Source organism: Neovison vison, chromosome 6 (genome assembly GCF_020171115.1).
Source record: "Neovison vison isolate M4711 chromosome 6, ASM_NN_V1, whole genome shotgun sequence".
NCBI lineage: Eukaryota > Metazoa > Chordata > Mammalia > Carnivora > Mustelidae > Neogale > Neogale vison.
In genome coordinates this window covers 215683737-215709678 of record NC_058096.1, presented here as the reverse complement: position 1 = coordinate 215709678, position 25942 = coordinate 215683737, and the positions used below count along the sequence as shown (strand labels likewise).

Genomic DNA, 25942 nt, shown 5'->3' with positions numbered 1-25942 from the left:
AGGGTTGAGAAGCTGAAACTTCGTTGTGCAAAAATCAACCAAAAATAAATTAAAAAAATTAAATAGTTTTCTTAAAAAAAAAAAAAGAAGAAGAAGAAGAAGAAAAAGAAGAGGAAGAAGAAAAGAAAGAAAACTAGAACCAGGCTCCCCTTCCCTGAAGGTGGCTGGAGCCCCCCATCCTGGGTGGAGAAGGGGTCACCAATCCCATCAGACACCCAATCCATCCACACACCCCAAGACCCAGCAGAGGATGCTCCAAAGAACTGGATTACCAGAAAATTAAATGGTACCTAATTTTTTTTTTTCTTTTTTTAAACAAATGGCTTCCAGAGACCTGCTGGAGTTTCACAGGGTAGGGAAGCCAGCGGAGTTAATGGAATGTGCACCAAGTGCCCCTCGGAATAGAGGCAGGGCCCAACCTTGTCTGGGAAAGACAAAGGGCTATGATGCGTCTGGGTCCAGGGCCCTGTAGGGATGAACAGAACAAGCCCCGGGATGTAGGAATCCAATCAAAGCCCCACATAACCCCCAAAAGGTCCCCCAGAAAAGTAAAAGTAGGGGAGGAGAAAAAGGAAAACAGTAAGGGGGCAGCAGGGCCCGGTTCAGTTTTGAGGCCAACTGGGAAATAACCATGGCCCCTCTCTGGGGTGCCTCCCACACGGTGAATGCATCCCCAGCCCATCCCAGAATTTCCTCTCGAATCACTGTCCATGGGGTCTTCTAGCCCACAGGGAGCTGTTGATGAACAGGAAGCCCCAGGGACAGAGAGTGGGATCAAGAGGTGGACCACATTCTCCTCCTCCAAAGGGCTCGATTTCCTTCTTGCTAGAACATAACCTTTCATCCCTGATCCCACGGATTAAATGGCCCAGCCCCAGCCCTCAAGTTAAAACTCAGGCTGGAACCTGAGAGGGCGGCTCTCAAAAGCACAGAGAAACGGGCTGCCCTTGAAACAGACTTGCTTATGGAGAGATGCAGGGGTAGGGATCAGCAGCTCGGGCTGCCCCCAGCTCTCTTCAGGAAAAAGACCCTGGCCCAGTGTCTTCAAAAGTCACTGGGGCACAGTGGTGGTGGTGGTGGGGTGGGGTGGGGGTGGGGGTGAGAAAGGGCAGCCTCTGGCCAGACCCAGCCCCTCCGGCAGTCCCCCGCTCTTCTGGCTGGGACAGAGCAAGGAAGGGGACACACAGGCTGCGGCTGCCACAGAGCTGGCAGGAAGTGTGCGGAGCAGGTCCCAAGCGTGCGCGTGCTGACTTGGGCGGCCCAGAGATGGCCGTCCTTGTCCCCCGCCCCAGGGTCCCAGCGGAGGCCCCCAACCCACCCAGCCCTCCCCAATCACCAATTCCGGCAAAACAGCAGAAGCTTCTTAAACTCTAGATGCAGGTTACACGGAAGGCCTTACGGGTTAACTCAGGGGTTCACTAATTCTACTGTCTCCATGCAGTCGGGGAAATGGTGGGGCGGCTGGCCCAGCCTGGCTGGCTGTGGCGCCGCACATGCGTGTGTCCACGTGTGCACATGTGAGTGGACGTGTCTCTACAAGGACCCCCCTCCCCGCCTGCTTTCCCCTCGCCTCATCCTAAGCCGGATTTGGTCGGCCGTGTTGAATCTTCCCTCCCGCGAGGCTGGCCCACGTGGGCTGCCTGAGGTGACCCCGATGGAGAGCAAAGGGCCCTTGCTGCCAAGAAGTCCCCCCCCCTCCCATTTGTAGGATGAGTGTGGAGACCCCACCCACCTGCCCGCTGGCCGGCAGGCCACACACACACCCATGGCAGGTAGGTGGACGGGGAAGGCGTCTGGATTTGGGTCCCGCTCACTCCTCCCTAACCCCCCTCGACCAGGGCACGGCGACTTCTGGACGCAGCGCGCTCCCCAGCAACCCCTCCAACGACGCAGACAGAAACCTGTGGGGAGAGGCGGGGGTCAGGGCCGGCGCTCTGCACCCCCCCACCCAACACCAACGGCCCCCTGGCATGCGGCCTCCTCACCTGGCGGTCGTGATGCTCGTCTAGACCCCATAGAAGGCAGCCAGCCTCTCCTTGAGCAGAGGCGGGAACTGCTCTGAGAACTGCTGCCAGTTCTCCTCCCCAACTTGGTCTTTGAAGCCGTGGAGAATCTGCGGGGAAGCAGGAGGTGAGGCGTGCCCTGCAGCAGAGCCCTCTGAATGCAGCCTCTCCCCGGGGAGGCTCCTCCTCCCTCCCCCCACCCCACCGCCCGCTGCCTCCCAGGACAACATCAAGGCTAAGCAGGAGCTCACCTTATAAAACATGTCCCGAAGGTCGTCCTTCGGGCTCACCCAGGAGGCTACAGCGTCGCAGAAGAAAATAAAGTCCTGAAACGTGACAGGTCCTGTGTGAGGGGCCGCCCGAGCCCAGCCCCAGCGCCTTCCCTCTGAGCCCGGCGGCCCCGACCTGCACGACGCCCCCGGGATTGACGCCTATCATCATGCAGATGCCTCGGAAGGCTGAGTCCTTCTCCTCGTTGTCCCTGATATTCCTGAGGGATGTGCACCTGTCGGGGAGGTGAGCGGCAGGCAGTCAGCTGGCTGGGCCGGGGCATGATGGGCATCTGTGGGGGGCAGTGGGGTCGGGGAGGGGGGTGGTGGTGGGTGGAGCGGGGGTTCGGCAGGCGATGGGCTAGGACGGGCATCCGGGGGCGGACACAGGCCTGGGAACGGGTCAGGCCCGCCCCACCCGCCCGACACAGGCCCCACTCGGGCTGGGGGAGGGGACACGGGGGGGATGAGGTGTCACACACCAGGGCCGGATGAACTGCTGCAGCATGGGGGCCACCTCCTGTGGGCACACGTAGCCCAGGCGGCCGATGGTGATGGCTGGAATGGCAGAGGGACTCGTCAGGCGACCTGCAACCCCGAGCGGCCCCGGGACGGTACGTGGCGGGGCCTCTGGCACGAGGCACCAGCCCCGCCCCGTGGGCCCCAAGGGAATAGGCCCCACCAGGGTCTCCCCCTGAGCCCAGCATCTTCCCTGGGGCTCTTCCACAACCCCCTCTCAGGTCTTCCCAGACACCATCCCTGGTTCTTTCCCAAAGTCTCTTCACCGGTACCCTCCCGGCCAGGCAGCCCAAGTCCAGGTAAGGGAACAGCAACTGCTCAGGCCTGGTGCCCACCTGTGTTTTCTAGCAGTGTCTTGGGCGTGTTGGGCCGGTTGATGATCTCCACCAGGTTGTTGAGGACCATCTGCACGTAGGGCTGCATCTCCGCCCCTGGGGGACCCGTCAGTCAGAGCCCCGCGGAGCCCACAGCACCCCTGCTTATCCCCAGCTGCACCCAGACATTGGCCAACTGCAACCAGTGAGGGGACAAAGAACATTCTCCAGCTGGTGCCCCGCTCAGGACCCATGACCATCCAGGGACAGACCCACACCTTCCAAACACCAGAAGCTTCCTTGGAGTCACTGTTCAACACCAGGGTTAGGCCACCATTACCCACAGATTCCCTGTGGGGGGAGGGGGAGGGAGGACACGGCCACAATCTCCCCAGCAATCACACTGGGCCTTTCAGGCCACTGCACAGGGCCGGAGGTCACAAACAGTCCAAAGAGAACCCACTGCCCGTTCAGCCTCTTTGGAAAAACCAACCACGGGTGCACAGGATCCTGCAGGAAATGGACTCAGAGAAGTCTCCTTTGCGTGCCCCACCACAGAGGCCCTCAAGAAGCCCCAGGGCTCTCTTATGTGGACCTGTCAGGCTGAGGCCAGGTCCAGTGCCCCGCTGGGAACAGGCCATCGAGGAGTGAGGGGCGGGGACTGCCAGGGACTCACCCATCTGCATGCAGATCTCGCCGATGGCCCAGGTGGCATTGTTGCAGACAGAGATGAACTCAGGGTTCAGGTTAGTGCCCAGGATGGGCATGAACTCGGCTGGTGGGGAGGAGGAGGAGTGCTGAGCAGGAGGGCCAGCCAGGGCGAGCTCCTGGACCCAGCCCGGCTGACCCCATCAGACAGTACGAATACGACCCAGTTTGGTCACTGTCCTCCCAAAGTCATTTCTTCATCACTTGAGGCCAGAGTTGGGGTCATGGGGTCATGAAAAGAGTGGCATCCTACCGATACAGGGCTTGACATGGATGAAGCAGGCTTTGGTGAGATCTCCCAGGAGGGCGAAGGAGCTCTGCCGGACCTCAGGCATGGAGTCCTGGGGGTGGTCAGAGAACGGTCAGTGTGGCAAGGCTCCATGCCCCCCAACCAGAGGGGTCCTGACTAGTCCCTCAGGGTAGGGCAGCTGGGGGAGCAGTCCCTGGGGCACAGCCTGACCCTGTCACTCCCCATCATGGGCCCCATCTGTAAAGCTAGGACTCGGGGCACACTGAACCACCGTATACCCCTGCCTCGCTTGGGGTACCACTAGGCAGGGAGCAGTCCTAGCCGCTGCCCACCCTGACACACCGGGCGTGCGTGTGTACAGAGCTAGGGGGAGCTTCTGCTTTTATATTTCTTCCACTTTTTTTTTAATGTCATGTCCCTGCCCAGCGTGGGGCTAGAACTCACAACCCTGACTGAGATCAAGAGTCACATGCTCGGGGCGCCTGGGTGGCTCAGTGGGTTAAGCCGCTGCCTTCAGCTCAGGTCATGATCTCAGGGTCCTGAGATCGAGTCCCGCATCGGGCTCTCTGCTCAGCAGGGAGCCTGCTTCCTCCTCTCTCTCTGCCTGCCTCTCTGCCTACTTGTGATCTCTCTCTGTCAAATAATAAATAAAATCTTAAAAAAAAAAAAAAGAGTCACATGCTCTACCGACTGAGCCAGCCAGGCACCTCTAGTTTTTCTTTTTCTTTTTCTTTTTTTTTTAAAGATTTTATTTATTTATTTGACAGAGAGAGATTACAAGTAGGCAGAGAGGCAGGCAGACAGAGAGAGGAGGAAGCAGGCTCCCTGCTGAGCAGAGCCCCCGATGCGGGACTCGATCCCAGGACCCTGAGATCATGACCTGAGCTGAAGGCAGCGGCTTAACCCACTGAGCCACCCAGGCGCCCTGGTTTTTCTTTTTAGTTTTCTCTGTTGTTAGCTTATTCAATGAGATTTGAGTCATGTCTTATTTGAATCACTTTTTAAAATAAAGACAAGCATGTTTCTCCCCCGTGGGTCCCCTCCTCCAGATGTCCGCTCGGCACCCCAGGGCCTCGCGTCACCACAGGAGGCCTGCCCCGCCGCCAGCGGGCTCACAGGGTGGGGGTGGGGGGCCACCCACCTGCATGCACTGGAACAGCAGCGTCATGATGTTGCTGCGGGCCACCAGCTGTTCCACGTGGCCGCCCAGGCCCTCGGCTAGGCCGCTGAGCAGGTCCAGCGCCACGATCATGAAGTCCTTGTCGGGGGCCTCGTACTGCTCAGGGTGCTGGGTGTACATCTGGGCAAAGACGGGGCGGCCAGGCAGGTAAGGGGAGCGGGCCGGGGCCAGGGTAGCCACAGAGGAGCGCAGGGACCGGTGGGAGGCTCACCATGGCCTGGGCCAGAGTCTTCTGCACCAGGGTGACGCAGCGCTGGTAGACGGGCTCGCAGTAGGGCAGGAAGCCGCTCTGCAGGGCAGTGGCCACTGACGACAGGCACTGGTTGGGAGGAGGGCAGGAGAGGTGAATTCCAGAAGGATGGGGCGGGGCATTTGGGAGCTGGCCAGGAGCCCACCCACCTCCAACAGAGGGAAGAGGTCCTTGTCTTCATCCTTGAGCTCATTCCACTTCTGGATCAGCGGAGGCATCAGCTTCTGGATGTATTCCTGGAGAGGGAGCATGAAGTTGGGGCTTCCTGGGTGGGGGGGGGGGTGGGCAGCCTGGCACCAGCAGGGCTCCCTGTGACTCAGAGGCACCTACTGCCTGAGCGATGAGATCTGAGCTCCTTGCTGTGGCTCAGGGGGCCCTATGAGGCCCTGCCATCCAGCCAGACCTCCAGGCCTGGCTCAGCGGCTCCCTTCTCACTGTCCCTGCCCCACCCGCCCCACTCTGCCCCCTCGGAGGCAGGGTCAGCTCCTCCTGGTTCCCGCAGGCCCCTGAGCTTCCCCAGCACAGCACTTACCACACTGTCTCATAACTGTCTGTCTCCCCCACTAGACTGAGAGCAGGGCGAGGGCGGGGGCCAGGTCTGTCTGTCTGCCTGTTGAGGTCACGGCCATGTCCCTGGCGTGCGACACAGGGTCGCCGCCAGGTCACTGGCAGCAGAGGAGCACAGGGCTCGAGAGGGAAATGCTGTGGGGTCTCACCGGCTGGTTGAGGTGGTGGCCCACGGAGTCAGCCAGGGTGCCGATAGCATCATAGAGGATGAGCAGGTTCTTGTGCTGGTACTTGCCGAAGGCGAAGACAAGGGTGTCCAGGATATAGCTGAGGTAGGGCACCAGCTCTGTGCAGGCCTCCTCCTCCAGGGTGGCAAAGGCACTGGAGTGGGGAAGGGGTTTAGTGGGTGGCTATAGGTGGGGCTGGGCCTGTGGGGGACGGGAGGGGAAAGGGATGCCCTTGGGATCAGACAGTACGAATACGTGAGAAATCAGCACGAGGTCAAGATCACGAGCGTCATCACTTCCCAGAAGGCAGCTGGTGGGGCAGGGGTGGGGGCCGCGGGGGGCCGGGGGTAGAGGGTCACCTGCAGGCCGCCTCCTGCACCCTCTTGTTGCCATCCAGGATACGCTTGAGCAGCTCTGTCATCAGGGGCTTGAGGTGCATGTCGGGGGGCTGGCTGACCACCCAGTGGGCGTAGCGGCTCAGCGTCCAGCAGGCAATGGAGCGGACCAGGGCCTTCTTGTCCGACAGGCACTGGATGAGGTGCGGGATCAGCTCAGGCAGGTAGGGCACCATGCCCTGCATGCAGCCTGCAGGGACGGGCACGAGGGCAAGCCTGAGCCCCGCTGGAGCCAGCCACAGCCACCCTCCTGGGCAGAGCTCAGCAGCACCTAACGCGGGGGACGCCGAGGCTGGGAAAGCCAGGCTGGAGGCGGCATCCGAATCTGCCTTTCCCCTCCGTCGGCGCCGCCCTGGCACAGTCACTCACGGATTCACAGATGGTCGGGCAGCACAGTGACCAACATGGATACAATGTACTTTTCTTCCAATTTTTAAAATTTTATTTATTTTGGGGGGCACCTGGGTGGCTCAGTCATTAAGCGTCTGCCTTCAGCTCAGGTCATGATCCCAGGGATCTGGGATCAAGCCCTACATCGGGCTCCCTGCTTGGCAGGAAGCCTGCTTCTCCCTCTCCCGCTCCCCCCTGCTTTGTTCCCTCTCTCCTGGGGTCTCTCTCTGTCAAACAAATAAATAGAAATCTTAAAAAAAATTATTTTTTATTTTTTTAAGTAGGCTGCATGCCCAGCTTGGAGCCTACTGCAGGGCTTGAACTCACAGCCCTGAGATTAAAGCCTGAGCTGAGATCAAGAGTCAGATGCTTGATCAACTGAGCCATGCAGGTGCCTCCTTTTTTTTTTTTTTAAACTTAAGCAATACAGGGGCGCCTGGGTGGCGCAGTGAGCTAAAGCCTCTGCCTTTGGCTCAAGTCATGATCTCAGGGTCTTGGGATTAAGCCCCGCATCGGGCTCTCTGCTCAGCAGGGAGCCTGCTTCCCTCTCTCTCTCTCTGCCTGCCTCTCTGCCTACTTGTGATCTCTGTCTGTCAAATAAATAAAATTTAAAAATATATATTACATAAATAAATAAATAAAATAAGTAAACAAATTAAAATTTAAAAAATAATAATAAAGTAAATAAATAAAAACTTAGGCTCTACACCCAATGTGGGGCTCGAACTCTCGACCCTAAGACCAAGAGTCACATGCTCCACTGACAACCAGCCAGGCACCCCAAGTACTTTTCTTCTGAAACATTTCTTAGATGTTTATGAGTTTTCTAGTTTTCATCTTTTGGAAAAAAAACAAAACAAAACACATAAACAGGGACGCCTGGGTGGCTCAATCGACTGAGTATCTGCCTTCAGCTCGGGTCGTGGTCTCAGGGTCCTGGGATCGAGTCCCACATCAGGCAGTTTGCTTCTCCCTCTCCCACTTCCTCTCCATGATCTCTTGATCTCGCTCTTCCTCAAGTTATTAAAACAAAAAAACCAAAAAACTGTGAACGTAGCGCCTGTTCAGAGAACACAGATAACAGCACACCACCTGATAATCCGAGACCCAAGGGTCAATTCCTCTAAATTTTCTCCCATTAAAATCTTTTCGCAGAACCTTCAGGAAGCCCGTGAACATACGCACACGTGACGTTACCGTAACATGCGCTGTGCTTATCATACAAGGAAACCTTTCCTTAACTAAATTTCAAAAGCTCACCAGGGTGAAGGCTGCTGCTGCCGCCGGGCCTGAACCTCGCACGACAGGCCTGGACGCTGCGGCGCCTGCTCCCGAGTGACGCGGGTAACACGCCCGCGGGCGGCCCGGGAAGCGGTGTGATGGTGTCAAGCTCCCGCCCCCCCCCCCCGCCCCGTTTCCCCATCTGCACACCCCTGCCTCATCAGGAGGGCTGCCTGTTGTTACTGCTGTAGCCTTAACTGTGCCGAACCCCTCACAGAACTGCTGTCGGCAAGAATTAGAAGGAGGGCTTGCATCGTGGCGCCCAGGGGTTCCGTTCAGGCCCAGAGGCGGAGGGGAAAATTCCTGTCCCAGAGCTGTTTGGTGGGGACCGAGCAGGCCTCTGAAAGAGAGCGAGAACCTGCGGCTGGGCTCAGCCGGGCTCAGCCGGGCCCCACGGCTACGCAGCACAGCCCGGCCCGGGCCAGCTCCGGCGTGCCGCGCCAGCACAGGGCTCGAGGTCAGGCCCTCCCACGCCAGCCAGCGGGGCACTCACCCTCAGCGATGGCGCCCAGCACCAGGATGCCTGACTCTTTGACCACCCACTCAGGGTGGAAGAGGAGTCCCTTGAGCAGGGGGAGTAGGTGAGGCAGCAGCTCCTCCCGGAAGACATTGGCCAGGACATCCAGCGCGGCTGCCGAGCACTTCCCTGGGATGGGAGGGGAGATGAGGCAGCAGGTTCAGGGAAGCCCTTTTGGACGGGCTGCCAGCCTCCTAGACTGTAGCCACAGGATCAGAGATCATGTGAGCACCTTCACCATCTGCTCTGAGTAGGCCTCTCATCGCCTCCCAAGAGACAGCCCCTGGGCTTGCTGCCCTCCCCCACCCACCCAGCCCCCACAGGCCGGGCCACGCACTCAGATTCCAGTCAGACAAAGCATCGTCATCATCATCGTCCTCTGCGTCCTCCGAGCCATCGGGCCGCTCAGCCTCATGGGGCAGTGTCACTGTGCGGGACTTATGGAAACGTGGCTTGATGTCCTGCTCGCTGTCAGGGACTGCCTCGTCCTCCTCCACGTCCCCCTGTGGGGCCGGGCAGACCACTAAGCACCAGCGGGGCCCCCAGCCTCAATGCCCCGGCCCTCACCTGCCCATTCATGCCCGACAGTGGGCCCTGACTGACCTTGAGCAGAATGATGTCGATTTCCGAGTATTTCATCCCATTCACCAGGATGGGGATCAACCTGTTGGGAGAGACGCTGCTCATTGAGGGAGAAGCGTCAAGCCAGAAGCAATGTATGGAACTTAGGGGTATTATCCTGACCTAGTTCTAGCCGCTGGGACTGAGACAAAGTGGACACCACTCCTGGCTCCACAAGACGGTTCCTGACCCAGACCTGGCCACTCAGGGAATTCTAGACCTCTGAATACACTGAAAAGCTTAGGACAGTGAATGCTCCCTAGCATACAGTAAGACAAGGAGGACTTAGGGTTCTTCCCCAGGATGGGCCACGTCAAACAAGCCAACAGGCAGGGAAGCTGGTCTCCCCAGCTGGACTCCATGCACCTGGGGACTAGAAACTTTGATTCATGACTCAGCGGTAGGCAGTGATCCAAGTTAGTCAAGGAGGGTCAGCCCTAGGACTTGTGCTGCAGATACTAGCTGAGAGAGAATTTCTTTCCTCTGAGGTCCCTAAGCTTGAAGGTAGCAGAAAGCCACAGCACTACAAAGGAGGAAGGTCGGGCCTGATGACAAAGACAACACAGAGTGTGTAGACCTGAGACCATACTGACGTCTTTTACATCCTCTGAGCACCTGGATCCAGCTATACCTGAAGCCTCTGTCAACTTTTCATTTTTTTCACCTATAACTTACCTAATTTCTAAGTCACTAAAAACTACCATACTTGCTAAATAAACATACGCTGGGATAGAAAGTAAAGGGAGACAGAGGATACAGACTGAGGGTAACACAGGGAATAACCAGAGGGAAGGCAGAGCACAGCAAGGGACAGAGGCTGAGGCAGAGCAGAGGGCAGGACTGGCACTCACTGGACCAGGTGGGAGGCCAGGACTTCCTTGCAGATGGGCTGCTCGGCCAGCGTCAGCCAGAACTCACAGGCCTCCAGGGCCACGTTCTCATCATGGTCTTGGGTCCTCTGCAGCATGTACTAGGGTAGAGTGGGAGAAAGGCTAAGGCCCAGTCCAGCCAGGGGTGCCTCCCCCAACCCGCCGCCTGCCCCCACAGCACGCGTGTGCCTGCCTGGCAGGACTCACCTGGATGATGCTGTGCATATGGGGGATGAGCCTGTCAATCCGCACTTCCAGCAGCATCACCAGGGCACGGCACACGTTCTTCCGCACCTCAGGGTCATCGTCCACGGCCAGGGCGAACAGGTGCTGCAGGGAAGGTGGGATCAGCGGCAGCATGGACCTCGGCCCTTGCCCTGCTCACCCCCGGCCCGGCAGCCCACCTCGATGAACGTGTCGATGTTGTCCATCAGTGCCTGGGCCCGGTCCATGATGAACTGGTTCACGCAGGCGATGGCATGGGACCTGAAAGCGAGCGGGCACCTGGGTCAACCCTGACCCCGCCCCCTCCAGCCCCCTCCCCCGCCAGGAGTCACACTCACCGGATCTTTGGGCTGCAGTGCTTGAAGAACTGTAAGAACTTGGGGATCATGATGTTGAGCGGCCTATTGAGGGCATCACTGTCCAGGAGCTCAGATGAGTCTTCACAGATCTTCTGCAGGGCTCCGAAGGCTCCCTGAGTGGAGAGGAGTAGGCAGACAGCTGTGAACCCCGGCCCCGTCCCAGCTCCCACCCAGGTGGGCCACAGCTGGCCACCTACCTCACAGGTGTTATAATCCTCCGAGTTGAGGAGGTTGCACAGCTGGGGCAGCAGCTCGGGCCACATCTGCAGCTCGCCCTTGGAAGCGATGGTGGTGATGAGAATGCCTGGGGCAGCCGGGAGAGGGCGCTGCCTCAGGCTGGGTGCTGGGTGCGGGCCCGCCGCACTCGCTCCGCGGGCTCACAGGCTGTCTGTGTGCAGTCCCCCAGAAGCCCTACCCTTTCGAGTTTCCTTTCGAGTTCCTCTGAGCCTTACTGTAAGCCAGCTCCGCTGCAGGCTCTGGGATGCAGCACAGAACTAAACGCAAAATCCCTGCTATTGGGAGCTATCTAGTGAGAGAGGTTTCAAGGTAAAAATAAGTCAGCAAGGGGCACCTGGGTGGCTCAGTCGTTAAGCGTCTGCCTTCGGCTCAGGTCATGATCCCAGTGTGCTGGGATGGAGCCCCGCATCGGCTCCCTGCTCAGCAGGAAGCCTGCTTCTCCCTCTCCCACACCCCCTGCTTCTGTTCCCTCTCGTTGTTGTCTGTCTCTGTGAAAAAAATAAATAAAATCTGGGGGCGCCTGGGTGGCTCAGTGGGTTAAAGCCTCTGCCTTTGGCTCAGGTCATGATCCTAGGGTCCTGGGATGGAGCCCCACGTGGGGCTCTCTGCCTGCTTCTCTACCTACTTGTGATCTCCGTCTGTCAAATAAATAAATAAAATCTTTTAAACTTATACATATGTGTATATACATATATATATTTTTTCTTTTTTTAAAGTTAACAAATATATAAATAAACCAGCAAAAGACCTGGGAGGCTAGGTGCCGAAAGCTAAGGGGGGCTAGTAAAGCAGAGAAGACAGCAGACAACGGCTGAGGTTGAGGGCAACAATTTTTTTTTTAATTAATTTATGTATTTATTTTTTCAGTAATCTCTACACCCAGCGTGGGGCTTGGACTTATGATCCCGAGATAGAGAGTCTCAGGCTCCTCTGACCAAATCAGCCAGTTGCCCCATTTTAAAAATGGGTGGCTAGGGGCACCTGGGTGGCTCAGTGGGTTAAAGTCTCTGCTTTCAGCTCAGGTCATGATCCCAGGGTCCTGGGATCGAGCCCCGCATCGGGCTCTCTGCTCAGCAGGGAGCCTGCTTCCACCTCTCTCTCTATCTGTCTGCCTCTCCGCCTACTTGTGATCTCTGTCGGCCAAATAAATAAATAAAATCTTTAAAAAAAAAAAAAAAATGGGTGGCTAGAACAGGCCTCACCCAAGGTAATACCTTGACATCTGAGCAAAGACCTGAAAGAGATGAGGAAGGAGCTGTCCAATTCCCCGGGGCAAGAGCGTCCTGCTGCCCAGGCAGAGGGAAAGGCAGGCGCGCAAAAGGCCTGGGGCAAGGGCAGGCCAGGTGCGCTCCCAGACCGGTGAGGAGTCAGAGGGCGGAGGTGGGGGCGGGCAGAGGGAGGTGGTGAGGGCTGAGAGGTGACAGGCGCAGGTTGTGGCAGCCCGTAAAGCCCTGGGGAGACTTGCAGGAGCCCACGGGCAGCCTGCAATAGGCATGCTCGGCACGAGGGCCAAGAGGCAGCCGAGCTGAAGTAGGGCAAGAGCAGTGCAGACAGGGTACTGGAAGCCAGGAGGTGGCAGTGTTTTCCCAGCAGGGATAACTCGGTCCCGCCATCCCTCCAGATGACCGTGCCTCCTGCTTCTGCTAGGAAGATGTTACCTGCGCCAGGTAGACTGTGAGGACTTGGGAATGCAGTCCCAGTCCCACCCCTGCTGTGCGACCTTGGCCACATGGCCCAACCTCTCTGTGGCTCACTGGCGGATAAAAGCACCTGCTCCTAGGGCTACAAGAAGCTTCAATACCTTCATTCAAACACTCAAGAGCAGAACCTAGCTACGCAGTGAACTTGGTAAGTCCAGACCCTTCTGCTGGCCTCACAGCGGGTGTCATCAGGCCTATGGGTAGCAGCCCCAAGATCAGGACTTCTAGCAAGACAGTATCTGGCTCACATTTAATACTATTTTTCTGTCTTTACTGCACATTTTTAACGTTGTGTTCCCTTTACTGCAAGCAAATGTCTTTTCTTTTAAAAGTCATATAGAACTTTCTTCTAAAGACAACTTTTAAAAGTTGACATTAATCTAAACAATAAAAAACAGAAGTCGGCTGTGTGTCAACCACACCTCAGTAAAGGTGGGAAAAGAAGCAAAGTCAGTAACAAAGAGCTGGGCTGGGGGCGCCTGGGTGGCTCAGTGGGTTAAGCCGCTGCCTTCGGCTCAGGTCATGATCTCGGGGTCCTGGGATCGAGTCCCGCATCGGGCTCTCTGCTCGGCAGGGAGCCTGCTTCCTCCTCCTTCTCTCTCTACCTGCCTCTCTGCCTACTTGTAATCTCTCTCTGTCAAATAAATAAATAAAGTCTTTAAAAAAAAAAAAAAAGAGCTGGGCTGGTGTTTCTCAGTAGCAAAGCGGCGGGAGGTAAAATTGCTGGAGAATTCTCAGTTGTCCTTTTTTTTTTTTTTTTTTAAAAGTTTTAATTTATTTACTTATTTGACAGAGAGAAATCACAAGTAGATGGAGGCAGGCAGAGAGAGAGAGAGGGAAGCAGGCTCCCTGCTGAGCAGAGAGCCCGATGCAGGACTCCATCCCAGGACCCTGAGATCATGACCCGAGCCAAAGGCAGCGGCCCAACCCACTGAGCCACTCAGGCGCCCCCCCCAAATATTTAATTTATTTATTTGACAGAGAGAGAAAGATCACAGTAGGGAAGCAGAGAGAGAAGATGAAGCAGGCTCTCCACTGAGCAGAGAACCTGATGTGGGGCTGGATCCCAGGAGCCTGAGATCATGAACTGAGCGGAAGGCAGAGGCTTAACCCACTGAGCCACCCAGGCGCCCCCTCAGTTGTCCTGTTATCTTGCTCAGGCAGCCCTCCTGGGGGTCAGGAAGGTCCAAACACAAGCCAAACTTCCATTTCACCTCATCATTACTGGTGAGAACTAGCTGAAAACACGAACTCCACAGGAGGGGATGGGGGGCATACACTTGTCTTCCGAGTGTGCTACACCCTCAGGATCTAAAAAGAATCCTGGGTATTGAGTGACCGTCTCCAGAGTGGGAATGGCTGTCTTGGGAGGGAGTGGTTCAAAGCACAGACCAGTGCTGGTTGCTTCTGCGCTCTGCTACTCACCAAATAAGGCCCTTACACCTCTGTGCCTCAGTGTCCTCCTCTGAAAAATGGCAACACCAACAGTACTACCACCCACCGTACTGGAGCAGCCAATGAATCGATGCCCTTAACAAGCTGAAAAGCTCGGGACGCCTGGGTGGCGCAGTTGGTTAAACGACTGCCTCCGGCTCAGGGCGTGATCCTGGAGCCCCGGGATCGAGTCCCACATCAGGCTCCCAGCTCCATAGGGAGTCTGCTTCTCCCTCTGACCTTCTCCTCGCTCATGCTCTCTCTCACTGTCTCTCTCTCTCAAATAAATAAAATAAAATCTTAAAAAATCTTTTAAAAAAAAAAACAAAAAACAAGCTGAAAAGCTCCTTCGCTGGGAGTAAGAACTCGGGGTGCCGCCCGCTCTCACCTATGGTAGCTCGGATGAGCGAGGAGGCATCGCCAATGTTGTTCAGGCACTCCTGCTTGATGAAGTCGGCCACGGGGGGCGGAAAGCTCTGGTAATGTGCCTTCACGTTGTTCTTAAGGATGAGACCGCTGAGGGAACGAGTTGGCTCATCTGAGGCAGGAAGGCAGAGGGTCAGGGGAGCACGGAGGAGAAAGAGGGGTCCCGCTGGAATCCGGGGGGAGGCACTGAGAGCTTACCTTCCGACTTGAGTCTGGTCAAGACAAAGATCAGGTAGTTGTTGAAGTCGGGAAACTGGTTCAGTTGTTTGAGTTTCTGCCAGGTTGTTAAGGGACTTGGGAGACAAGGGCCTTCCCCAGGTGGGTTCCCTTACTGTCGTGTAGCCAAAAGTCCTTCTGACCACTGGGACCAGGCAGACAGCTCCTGAGACCCCATCTGTCAAGCCCCGGGCCAGAACAGCCCAGCGCTGCAGGCATACCAGTATCACCGGGCGGGTGGGAGTCAGCAGGCCGGTGGGAAAGCACGCCTCAGCTTCCCATCCACTCTCTCAGACCTGGCTGGAGCAGGAGAGGGCTGCCAGAGCCACTCTGCCCAACCGAGGCAGCGGCTACTCAGTCCTGCTCATCAACAGTCCCATGTTGCCTGCTTTTTTAAAAAAGAAGGGAATCTATGTTTTCAAGTGAAAGTTGCTAATAGTTTAAATACCTTAAACTTTAACTTATTAAGTTTAACTAAGCATCGCCTGGGAAAAAGAAATGGTAACCACAAACCTAAGCAAAATCTAAGTGCCAGCCCCCTCCCCCACAGGGCCACATTTCCTCTAGAAATGGGACCCAAGAATTCTAACCCCAAATTCTCTGCCAAAGCTAGCTCCTGCCCTAAGAGAGTCTGTGAACTTGGGATTTAGGGAGTCAAGCCCTTCCCCCTGGCCTTCAGGGTCTGCCCTGTTCCCCCTAGACCCCGGAAGGAAGGAAGGATACGTCCTGGACGATGCGCTGCGTGGCTGTGTTGGGTGACTGCGAGTCCTTGAGCAGCTGCAGGACCTGCTGCAGACCCTGCTCATCTGGCTGCCAGTCCATGGCGCAAGGTGAGCTGCGGGGGTAGGGGCCGGGGGTCAGCACTGGGTCCCAGGGGCCCCGTGTGAGAACTGGGCTGAGCCCCCGTGGAGGTAGCTGCAGCGGCAGCGCGACGGGAGCGCCCTCGGTGGACAGGCGGAGGCTGCCGATCCACACCAGCCCGAGTGCGGGGTCCCCGCCAGATGCGCCATCCACGACCGCGCGGTCTTGCGCTCGAGAGCGCAGGTGAGGGAATCTGGAAGCGGGCCGAGGGAGGCGGTGGCGGGGGCCGGCGGGGCCTCATCCGGCCCAGCACGGAGCCTTCGTCCCAGGGCGGCCCATGCCGCCTCCCCCGGCTGCGGGCGTTACGGCTTCCGCCAGCCTCACGGCCGCCAGGCAAGGCCCCAGCCACCTCTCCATCCAGGGCCCTGCTCCAGACCGCGATAGCGCCCCTGTCCCCGCGATCTCCCTGGCCCAGACACGGTCCCCAAAGAGCCCTCTTCTTCCGAAATCCAGACCTCAAGCTCCGCCAGATCCCAGGCGCCTCCTCCGCCTCGGTCTGGCCCCTGAGCCTCCCAGATGCACGGTCCCAAGGTACTCCAGTCGTCCCGATTTCTGCCACCTCCCCTAATCCGTTCCTCCAAACGGAGCCGGTTGCCAGACGCTCCTCTTTTTGGCCTAGCCAGACTCCATCCAGAGATTCCCCTTAATCGAATCCGAAGCAATCCCCGGACAGGTCCTACTTGCCTCTCGGAATGAGAGCCTGCCAAGTCGGCCACCCTGTGAAAGATGACCCCTGGACAGGTCCCTGTCGCTTTCCCTAATCAGGTCTGGCCAAGTCTCCCCGCTACCACCACCTCCTGCCCTAGTCAGCATTAACTCCTGCTGGCAGATCTCTGTTGTTTCCCCCAATCAAGTTTGGACAAGGCCCCCACCACCTCGAAGTGGAAGCCCACTTCTTCCGATCTCTGCAGCTTCCCTAGTTAGGCCCGTCCGAACACCTCCCACAGCACTCCCCTCAACGGATCCTAGCGACGCCTCGAAGTGAGACCTAGCAAAGCCCTCTGGAACGAAGTCCGACGACCCTCCTTCTCAGGGTCCAAGAACACCCCCAACTTTTCAATGAGACCTCGCCCAACCAGATCCAACCAAAACCCTGTCGAAGTACCCCCCCACACACACACCCGATCCTCGCGACGTTCCCCAATCAGGCCCTAAGCAGTCCCCAGGCGCTTCCCCCAGATCCCTTCCAGCCCGACCCCAGCCGCCACACTGGCCCGATTCTCGAAGCACCGGGGTCTAGCCCGGCTCCGAGGCCCCGCCCCCTAGCCCCGGCTCGGTTTCCCCCTCCCCCGCCTCAGCCCGTTCTCACTGCCTCGCGAATGGGGCCCAAACCAGGTTCTCGGCCTTTCCCGGTCAGGCGCGGCTCCGACGGCCGGGCCGCGCGCAACGCAGATCCAGAGCCCCGGGAGGGTCAACGCAAGCCCGGGCTCAGCCGGTCGGACTTCGGGTAAGGCCCACTTACCCGGCCCCGGGTGGCAGCAGCGGCGCCGTGCGCTGCGGCTTCTCCTGAGACTCCCGCGGAAGGAGGGAGCCAAAGAGAGGGGATGAAAAAAAAAAACGCGGCCGTGGATGAACCACGGCGGCTTCCGTACGCCGTTCAAATTGACCCAGCCGAGCCAATCGAAAGGCACAGCCGTAACACGTGGCCCGGCACGGGGGAGACCCAAGCCCAGCCGAGGCCGGGTCACGTGACCGAAGTGTTGGCTGCTCGCCTGGCCTCTCTGGCCGTTTGGTCTTCCCAGCGTCTCGTTTTCTCAGCGTCTCACGCCTGCCAGACAGCTGCTTCCTTGTAGGAGCTGAGTTTGGTGGCGCATAGGACTTTCGGTATTTGGTGGGCCCGTGAACCTCTCGACCACAGCCAGTTGTGCCTTTCACCCCCTTCTCTACGAATTCGTAGAGGGCCTTTCCCCGCGCATCCAGAAGGTTCCTGAGAAGAGTACCGTAGGTGTTCTCAAGGAAAGATCGGAGGGATTTCCTGAGTCTAGCGTGAATATTAGACCCCAGACACAAAGGAAGGACTAAGCCACATAAAGGGAGTGCCTAAGATAGGCTGCGTTCCTGCAGAAGCCTCAGGCACATTTTGTGTATTTATTTTCCAGTACTGTTTGATACTTTTTACAAGGGTATGAGAAAAACCCACAAGGATATAAAATTCTAAACGAAATGAATCAACGCTGAAGTGAAAGGGCTAACCTCTTTCCCTACCTGAAGCTGAATGAGCTGAAACAGACCAGGAAATTTAGGCAAGGGCAGGGTCATGATGAAACACATCTTCGTAATCCTTGCGCCATCTAAGAACAAAGTAGGGCACCTCTTTTAAGAGTGGAGCAGCAGACGAGGGAGACGCTAGAGACCCTGGGCCCTCTGTTTCCCCATCTCCTGGCCAGGCTGATCCACAGATAGGCAACCAAAAAAAAAAAAAAAAAAAGAAGAGGCAACCTAGGGCCACTCGGGAGTCTTAGTTTCCCGGCTAGTCAAATGGGCTTAAGACTAGGTTGCTGGGTTAGAGATCACCAAGTTAAGCATTACCAGGCCCGCTGCAAACTGTTCTTTGAAAACTTGGCTTTTACCCGGAGAGTCTCAAGGCCATCCTTTCATTGTATTCAGCCACGCCCTAAGCCAATATTTACTGATTTTAATCAGCTAGCCCTTTAATCTCCAAGGACAACCCAGCCCTGCCTTGAGGAACTTTTTGGCTCCAAGAGAGGCAGGTCAGTTTTTGGTCCAGCCTGAAGGAAGGGGACTGGTATCTCAGCCAACTTCCCCTTAGCCAAAGTCAGTGCCCTTCTGTTCATTTATGGAAAAAAGGTACCTAAGTCCTCTCCTTCCAGTCAGTACTGAGCCTTCCACACTTGGGAAGGGTCGGCTGGCGTCTAACGCCAGTCAGAGACTTACTAAAGGAGTAATCGGGTTTTACTTATTAAAACCGAAACCCGGTGGAGGGACACGTGCAGAAAGCGGTCGCTCACGCATGCGCAATGGCCTTCCCGCGCACACCCTGAGGAGCTGGAACTACAAATCCCGTCGCACCGTGCGCCCGCGTCACCGTGCCTACGGATTCTGGCTATGGCTCAAAACCTTGTGGTTCGGAGAAACGCCGCCGCCCACCCCACTCCACCCCACCCCATCCCCCCGCTGAAGGTGGGCGTTGAGCCGAAGGAAGAGTGATATTGAGGGACTGGGACTGGAAGTTTCGGGAGGGGTTGCTAATGGAGTGTTCTGCTCAGGGTTGGGAGATGCCCCAGATAAGGGTCAGATGGGAAGAGGGCTGGAGATGCGCGAGGGAATTTCATGCTCACCCTCTCCTGTTTATGTGTCAAGTTTCCAGTGGTCCTGCGCAAGCCTCGGGAGTGAAGAGAGTCAGGCAGAATAAAGTGACCCCTGCTGTCTTTGTGGTCCACGATACTAGCCCTCGTATAATCACAAAAGTCTTTCTTCCTACTCCCAGCTAGTGGATTTAAGTTGCGAATCCAGGCTTTTCCCCCCATTTCTTTTACTTTACTTTTGTTTTTTAAGTAGGTTCCATGGGCAGTGTGAGGCTTGAACTCATGGCCCCAAGATCAAGAGTTACATGCTCTACCGACTGAGACAGTCAGGCACTTCGTATCCCTATTTCTTAAGCACCTACTTTACTGCCTATCATAAGACCCTGTACACAGCAAACTTACTCCAAACTAGAAGCGCTCAGTACAAAAAAGAAAATCAAGGAGCCGGTGCCCAACCGTGAATCTGAGATGGGAGACAAAGTCCTCTCCGTTTACAACAGCCTCCCTGTCCGAGCATCTCTTCACACAGCAGCCACGTTTAAAGGTCACCATTTCTCAAACAGGTCCCCCAACCCAAGCCAATTGCTTCATTTGGAGAAACAATAACAGCTGTTTTAAATAATGTCAGGGTTAATGTTGACTTCAATATTACCATTATTTTAGAACTTGACTGTAGAGATGCTTCCATATTCTACCCCTATTATTTATTTATTTAAGAAGGTCAGAGAGAGAGAGCACACAAAGGGAGAGGGAGAGGGAGAGGGAGAAGCAGACTCCCTGCTGAGCACAGAGTCCGATATGGGGCTCTATCCCAGGACCCTGGGATCGTGACCTGAGCTGAAGACAGACACTTAACCGAAGGAGCCGCCAACGCACCCTTACCCCTGTTTCAGACATGAAGAACTTAAAACACGGAAAGGCTGTTACTTACCCAAGATCACGCAACTAACAGGCACCAGAATAGTTTGAAGCCGCAACTGTGCGACTCACCAAACCCTGAATTCGATCGTCCTCCCCTTCAGACTTTCCCCGGGTCAGGACGGGTGAATGTAGTGAACGGGGATGCTGGGACTCCATCAGCTTCTCCTGCCTCCTGACACTCCAGAAAAGAGGCTGAGCTGCTGCAGGGCCGACCTACTTCTCCCACTTGTGTTTCTTTTTAAAGATCCAGCGGCTGCTGGTGCCTTTGAGGAAGGAGGTAAGGGTGGGACATTGGCTGCCTATGTCCCCTCCCCCAACACTACATCCCCAAGGCTAAGGTTACACCTGGGCCAGCTCACCATCCCCAAAGCAGGAGGGAGAGAACTTTGAGCCAATGTGGAAAATATTAAATCAGACAAGCCTAAGTGCATTAGCTAGAAATAAGAGGGGCAGGTCTCCTGTTCCAAAACCTGCTTGTGCTTTTCTCTTTAACAAGCCAGGCCATCTGGGACGCCTGGGTGGCTCAGTTGGTTAAGCAGCTGCCTTCGGCTCAGGTCATGATCCCAGCGTCCTGGGATGGAGTCCCAAATGGGCTCCTTGCTCGGCGGGGAGCCTGCTTCTCCCTCTGCCTCTGCCTCCCTCTCTCTGACAAATAAATAAAATCTTTAAAAACAAAAAACAAGCCAGGCCATCTTTCAGCTCAAGGTCTTTGTACCTGTTCCTTTGCCCTTGCATACCTCCAAGGATCATCTTTAATGCTTTCAGAACTTAGAAGTGTTACCTCCTTAAGGAGGCCATCCCTGACCAACTTAAAATTGCCATCTCTCCCATTGATCTTAGTTCCCCTTTCATACCTCTCCCCCCCTCCATAGAATGTATAACCATTTGATGTGTTCTGTGTTCTATTTTGTTTCCTCAACTAGAATGTTAATCCCACTGGAACAAGGTGTTTCACCTGTTTTGGTGCTTAGTATTTGGAATGCCCCACCCAATTTCCCATAGGCCAGAGCTGGCAGTCTGAGGCCAGGTGGGTACCATACTACCTCATCTGTCCTCCCTCTGCCTACATGGGTCTCAGGTACCTGGTGGCCACCGTGATGTGATCCTCCTGATGGACGGGGATGGGAGCCTGAATCTGGGATGGGCAGGGGTGGCAAGCTGCTCGGCATTCCTACATGGGAAGGTCTGGGAGCTGGGCCCATGGCTGGGAGACCCACATGTGGTCTAGAAGGTTTGAGAAGGGAGGTTTGGGAGGCAAGGACCTCTTAAAACATTTGTGGGCTCCGTGGGGGAACAGGCAGCTAGGCAGTTTCCAGGAAGGCCCAGAAGTAGAAGGAGCACTAAAGGGGCACTAGGGAAGTAAGTCTTCCCTTAGGACACCCCATCCCCTGACATGTGAATAATCATATTCTGCAAGGTGGTGTTTGTGCTCCTTCTGATCATATATACACAAGGGTGGGGTCAATCAAGCCTCACTGGAGAGGCTGCAAGAGCAACCCCACCAAATCCAGATCCCAGTCCTCCTCACCTCAACCACCAACACTCCACCACCTGCCCTCCCCAAATCATGGCCCAGTCTCATCTCCAAGCTCTGCCCCAGCAGCCAGAGGGGGCCTGTTAAGACAGGTAACACATAACCTATTGCTCCTTAGCTCATACCGCCCCGCGACAACGAAGACTTCCTCTTACCAAGAATGAAGTCCCAAATCCTGACCCAACATACAAGGCTGTGTATATAATCCACACCCCATCCTCATTCTTTAGGTCCAGTTATGTGGGCCACCGTGAAGCTCCCCACAAAGGCCACCTGTTCTCCCACCTGTTTTTACACTGTCCCCTCCACCTGCTTCCTCACCTCCCTAAGGACTCAGATCAGATGTCAAGGGAAATAGACAACTTTCCCCTAGCCTCTACCCTGTATTTCTTCCCAGTCACCTCCCCAAATGACTTCCCCTTTTTGTTCGTTTCCTTTCCTTCTAGAAGGGCAAGGAGTGTACATGATCTGTTCTTTTCACTCTTACGGCCCCAAGGTCCAGAACAGCAGAGGCACACAGTAGGCATTCGTGTCAGCTGAATGAAGAAACTGACAGTTCTGGCCTGGCCAAATGGGGCTGTGATGGGGCACTGAGCATGAGCAGCACCACAGGGGCTCTGTCGGGGATAGGGGAAATGGGTCCTCAGGAGAGTCTCATCACCAACAGGAGAGGATGCACCCCTGTCTGGCCCATACCCCCAAATAAACCCCTCACCAAGCCAGACCCAGGACCAGGTGGAGAACCAGGCAATGGGAGAAGGGAGTGCTTCGGATGGAGAACAAAGAAGGCAAACCAAGCACACAGCTCCGGCACTAAGTCAAGTTCTTTACTTCCCAGAAGTGATGGCTAAGGAGGGGTGGGGTGGGGTTGGGGGTGAGGAAGACAGAAAGAGCCAGAGAGAGCGAGGAGGTGGGAGGAGAGGGGACAGTAAACCACTGTTCTAGAAGTCTCAGGAGGCAAGTGCTCAAGGTAAAAAAGAGTCCTGGAGAATCATCCGCGGCTGCGGGAAGCATCTCGATTTCCTTCTGTGTAGAAGTCCTTGGGGGGAAAGGCTGCCGCCGCTGCCGCTGCATTAAATAGTTATGTACATCGCAGAGAGTCCCAGGCCGTAGGCAGGCGGGGGAAGGGGGTCATTTCACCAGGGGCCGAGTTTTATCATCATCGCCACACTGATGGGCTTTGTACTTTTTCACCTCTGCCATGTACTTGGCCCACGCGTCACCTTTACTTGTTAATACCTGTGGGTGGGGAGGGGGGCATATAGGGGTTGCAAGGGGATACCAAGGCGGCCAGGAACTGGGGTCAGGACTGTCCTGAGACAGCTGACCCCCCACACACACACACACCCTGCATCACCCTTAAGGTCCTGGGTTCGAGGTAAAGATATGCAGACTCGGTTTATCTGGGGAGCCTGTTGAAAGCCTCCTCCCCCACCCAGCCCCTGCATCCAAGGCCCCGGGAGCTGGACAGAGAGGGAAAGGGCTCAGCAGCCAGGCACTAAGGCTGGAAGGGAAAGGCACCGCGGATGGCTCCCCAAAGCCAGCCTGCTCACCTCATCCTCCGTCTTCTGCTTCTTGGCTACTATTCCCGTCTTGAGGGCTAGTTTGTTTCCGCCTCTGCGCTTGCCCACCTGGGTGAAGGGACAGAAGACTGCAACGGTTACAGGAGCCGGGCCCGCCCTTGGCGGTGCTGAGGCCCACTACACCTTCCTAGCCCGGCCCGGTGGCCCGTCCCGACGCCGCGCCCAGCTCCGCCAGCCGGCCAACCTGCGCAGCAATCAGAGAGGAGCACACGCGATTCTTAGCGCCTTCCCTGGGCCCATGATGCCCTGGCAGTCGTGGGCCCCTGGGCTGCCCTCCCCAAAGGCAAGAAGAACCCCCACAGGCTTTCCTCTCTCTCCAAGCTGAACCCTCACTCTCCCCTAGCAGGAACCACACAGGCAGCAACAGTTCCCTTTACTGAGCACTCACTGTATGCTAAGCTCTGTGCCAAGTACTTTCAACGGATCATCCTTCACTTTCACAGCTGCCCTAAGAGGAAGGTTACAACCATCCCTAGTTTGTAGATGAGGGAACACCTTTGAGAAGGAAGAGAGCCTACCCCTTGTTGGCAGTAAACAATGGAACTGGGTTTAGGGTCAGATGGGTCCAAGCCACAGAGCAGTATCTTTACCCACCAAATGACACGGTCTCCCCTGCACCAAACCTGGCCTCTTTAAGAGTGCCCCTTGGTGGGACACCTGGGTGGCTCAGTTGGTTGGACGACTGCCTTTGGCTCAGGTCATGATCCTGGAGTCCTGGGATCGAGTCCCACATCGGGCTCCCAGCTCCATGGGGAGTCTGCTTCGCTCTCTGACCTTCTCCTCGCTCATGCTCTCTCTCACTGTCTCTCTCTCAAATAAATAAATAAAAATCTTTAAAAAAAAAAAAAAAAAAGAGTGCCCCTTGGTGAAGAAAAGAAAAAATCAGTGACAACTACTGCTACTCCCACTCACAAAGGGTCACTCAGCCTCCATCTCTGGTTCTTACACCAAGCCAAGAACCTAGATCCTGACACACTCTCTTCTGCCAACTTATGTCTCACCCCAGACCTCATCCTAGTCCTCCTTCTCCCACCAACTGAGCACTCTGTGTCCACAGGCAGCAACAGGCTTCACAGGCTTCGGCCCATCTCTACTCCTCCACTAGGCATCAAGTAACCTGTGCTGCTGGGACTATCCCCACTCACATTTAACAATGAAGAAAATCCGGCTTAGAGAAGTTGGATCACTTGCCCAAAATCACACTGTTAGCGCTAAGACCTGACCTCCAGTCTGTTACTCTCAAGTCAACACTTTTCTCCACAGCACAGGGACTTGACCTCTGAAAAAATTAGTATCTGGGCTGTGAATTAGCTACTTCCCCCCCTCTTTTCTTTCTTTCTTTTTTTCTTTCTTTTGGTTGTTAAAGAAACTTTTATGTCTTTTTTTTTTCCCCTAAACAGGCTGTACACCCAACATGAGGCTTGAACTCTAGACCCTGAGATCAAGAGTCGCATGTTCTACTGACTGAGCCAGCCAGGCGCGTTCATGGATTCGATCTCAACACTAGAAACAAAGCAAGCTCAGAGCTGACCATCGATATAGTTGCCATTTATTTAGCCTAGAATTTCTTGACCTCACACTGATGACATTTTGAACTGGATCATTTCTGTGGGCAGGGGGCTATCCTGTGCATTGTAGGACGCTGAGCAGCATCTCTAGCCTTTACTCAGAGATGTCAACAGCAGCCCTCCCCCAATTCTGACAACCAAAAATTTCTCCAGACTGCCAAACTGAAGGGGTTTGGGAGGGAGGGGTGTTCATTCCCAACTAAAAGCTACTGGTGGTTTAGCCCCTTCTGTAAGACAAAGCCAGTACTAACCTCCGGGATGGCCTTACAGTACCCTCATCACATCACAAAATGCGATGGTAACCATATTTGCAAATGGGAAAATTGAGGGTAGGCCAGGCCAGACACTCCAGGAAAGCAAAGATCTTGTCATGGTCAACACGGCACATCCAGCACCCAGCACAAGGCTCAGCATAAGGTATGGTGCTCAATAAATGGACACTGGAGGAATGAGACTCAGGAAAATAGAGCAAAATTCCTAAGGTCACACAGGAAGCTCTGAGCCTCCAATCCACACAGTTCAGATTCCAAATTTGAATTTGCACCTCTTCCCCATAGTGGGAGATGGTCCCAGTACCCAAGTTTAAGTACCACTCAAATAGGAATCCCGGTAAACTGATTTCCCCATCCCCGGAGCGCTGTTTCGAATGCAATTCCCTGGCTCCCGGTCCCCGCGGGCGGGCGGGCGGGCTCAGGGGGTCCCCACCCCCGCCCCCAGACATCTCGTCGAGAATCCAGGTTCCGGATCCTCAGCGGGCGACCGGACGTCCCTCTCACCGGGGCCGGAGGGTGGACCTGGATCCCGATACCCTTTCTCGGGCCCCGATTCCCTCTGCCAAGGCAGGCCCTGGCGCCCGCCCCCACCCCCGCGGCTCCTTACGAAGCTGAGCGTGGGGCCCGGGCCGCCCTTCCTCTTCAGATCCCCAGGGCCCGCGGCGGCAGCGGCGGCAGCAGGCTGGTCGGGTCGCGGCGGGCCCGGGGGCGGCTCCTCCTGCCGCTGCCGCTGCTCCTCCTCCATCTTCCGCTTGAACAGCTCCAGGAAGCTGCCGTCGTTGGCGAACAAGTTCACACCGCCCGACACTGGGCTAGAACCCGCGCCCGACGCTTCCTCGTCCCCGCTCTCGGGCGACGTCCCGGGCCCCGACTCAGCCCATCGGCTCCCGACGCCGCCGCCGCCCGCGGGGCCCGGCGCCTCCCGGCCCGGAGGCTCCGCCCGTCTCCCTCGGGCAGCCATTTTGTCGCCAGGTGCCGCGCAAAGGACTCCGGGAAGGCGGCTCCGGCCCGGCGCTTGGCGCCCGACTTGCCCCGTCCCG

The 25942-nt window shown here is 56.2% G+C and overlaps 2 protein-coding genes and 1 non-coding gene across 8 annotated transcripts; all 3 read right to left on the bottom strand.

Moving 5' to 3' along the window:
* Window positions 1–91: 91 nt before the first annotated feature.
* Window positions 92–20145, bottom strand: TNPO2 (transportin 2). Of its 5 annotated transcripts, none has more exons than XM_044254117.1 (25): window positions 19956–20145; window positions 15621–15732; window positions 14880–14955; window positions 14644–14793; window positions 11082–11188; window positions 10864–10997; window positions 10705–10786; window positions 10508–10630; window positions 10283–10401; window positions 9414–9474; window positions 9148–9313; window positions 8787–8939; window positions 6587–6812; window positions 6210–6381; window positions 5643–5729; window positions 5455–5562; window positions 5205–5363; window positions 4067–4154; window positions 3782–3880; window positions 3127–3222; window positions 2755–2860; window positions 2409–2508; window positions 2255–2329; window positions 1986–2113; window positions 92–1901 (listed from the first exon to the last, which is right to left on the bottom strand). In XM_044254117.1, the coding sequence occupies exons 2-24, from the start codon at window positions 15717–15719 to the stop codon at window positions 2006–2008; spliced, it is 2694 nt and encodes an 897-aa protein (XP_044110052.1). In that variant the 5' UTR covers window positions 15720–15732; window positions 19956–20145; the 3' UTR covers window positions 92–1901; window positions 1986–2005. The 5 variants fall into 5 exon arrangements, with proteins under 5 accessions (XP_044110052.1, XP_044110051.1, XP_044110053.1 ...); XM_044254116.1 differs by lacking the exon at window positions 19956–20145 and adding an exon at window positions 17964–18141; XM_044254118.1 differs by lacking the exon at window positions 19956–20145 and adding an exon at window positions 17221–17333 and having other exon boundaries at window positions 2012–2113; window positions 2755–2830.
* Window positions 6461–6529, bottom strand: LOC122911075. The gene has a single exon (XR_006385400.1). It is a non-coding gene; the product is annotated as a small nucleolar RNA SNORD41 (small nucleolar RNA).
* A 2140-nt stretch (window positions 20146–22285) lies between the features above and the next one.
* Window positions 22286–25915, bottom strand: TRIR (telomerase RNA component interacting RNase). Of its 2 annotated transcripts, XM_044254112.1 has the most exons (3): window positions 25510–25883; window positions 23033–23110; window positions 22286–22718 (listed from the first exon to the last, which is right to left on the bottom strand). In XM_044254112.1, exons 1-3 carry the CDS (start codon window positions 25861–25863, stop codon window positions 22611–22613), a joined length of 540 nt encoding a protein of 179 aa, XP_044110047.1. In that variant the 5' UTR covers window positions 25864–25883; the 3' UTR covers window positions 22286–22610. The 2 variants fall into 2 exon arrangements, with proteins under 2 accessions (XP_044110047.1, XP_044110048.1); XM_044254113.1 differs by lacking the exon at window positions 22286–22718 and having other exon boundaries at window positions 23034–23110; window positions 25533–25915.
* Between the last annotated feature and the right edge of the window lie 27 nt (window positions 25916–25942).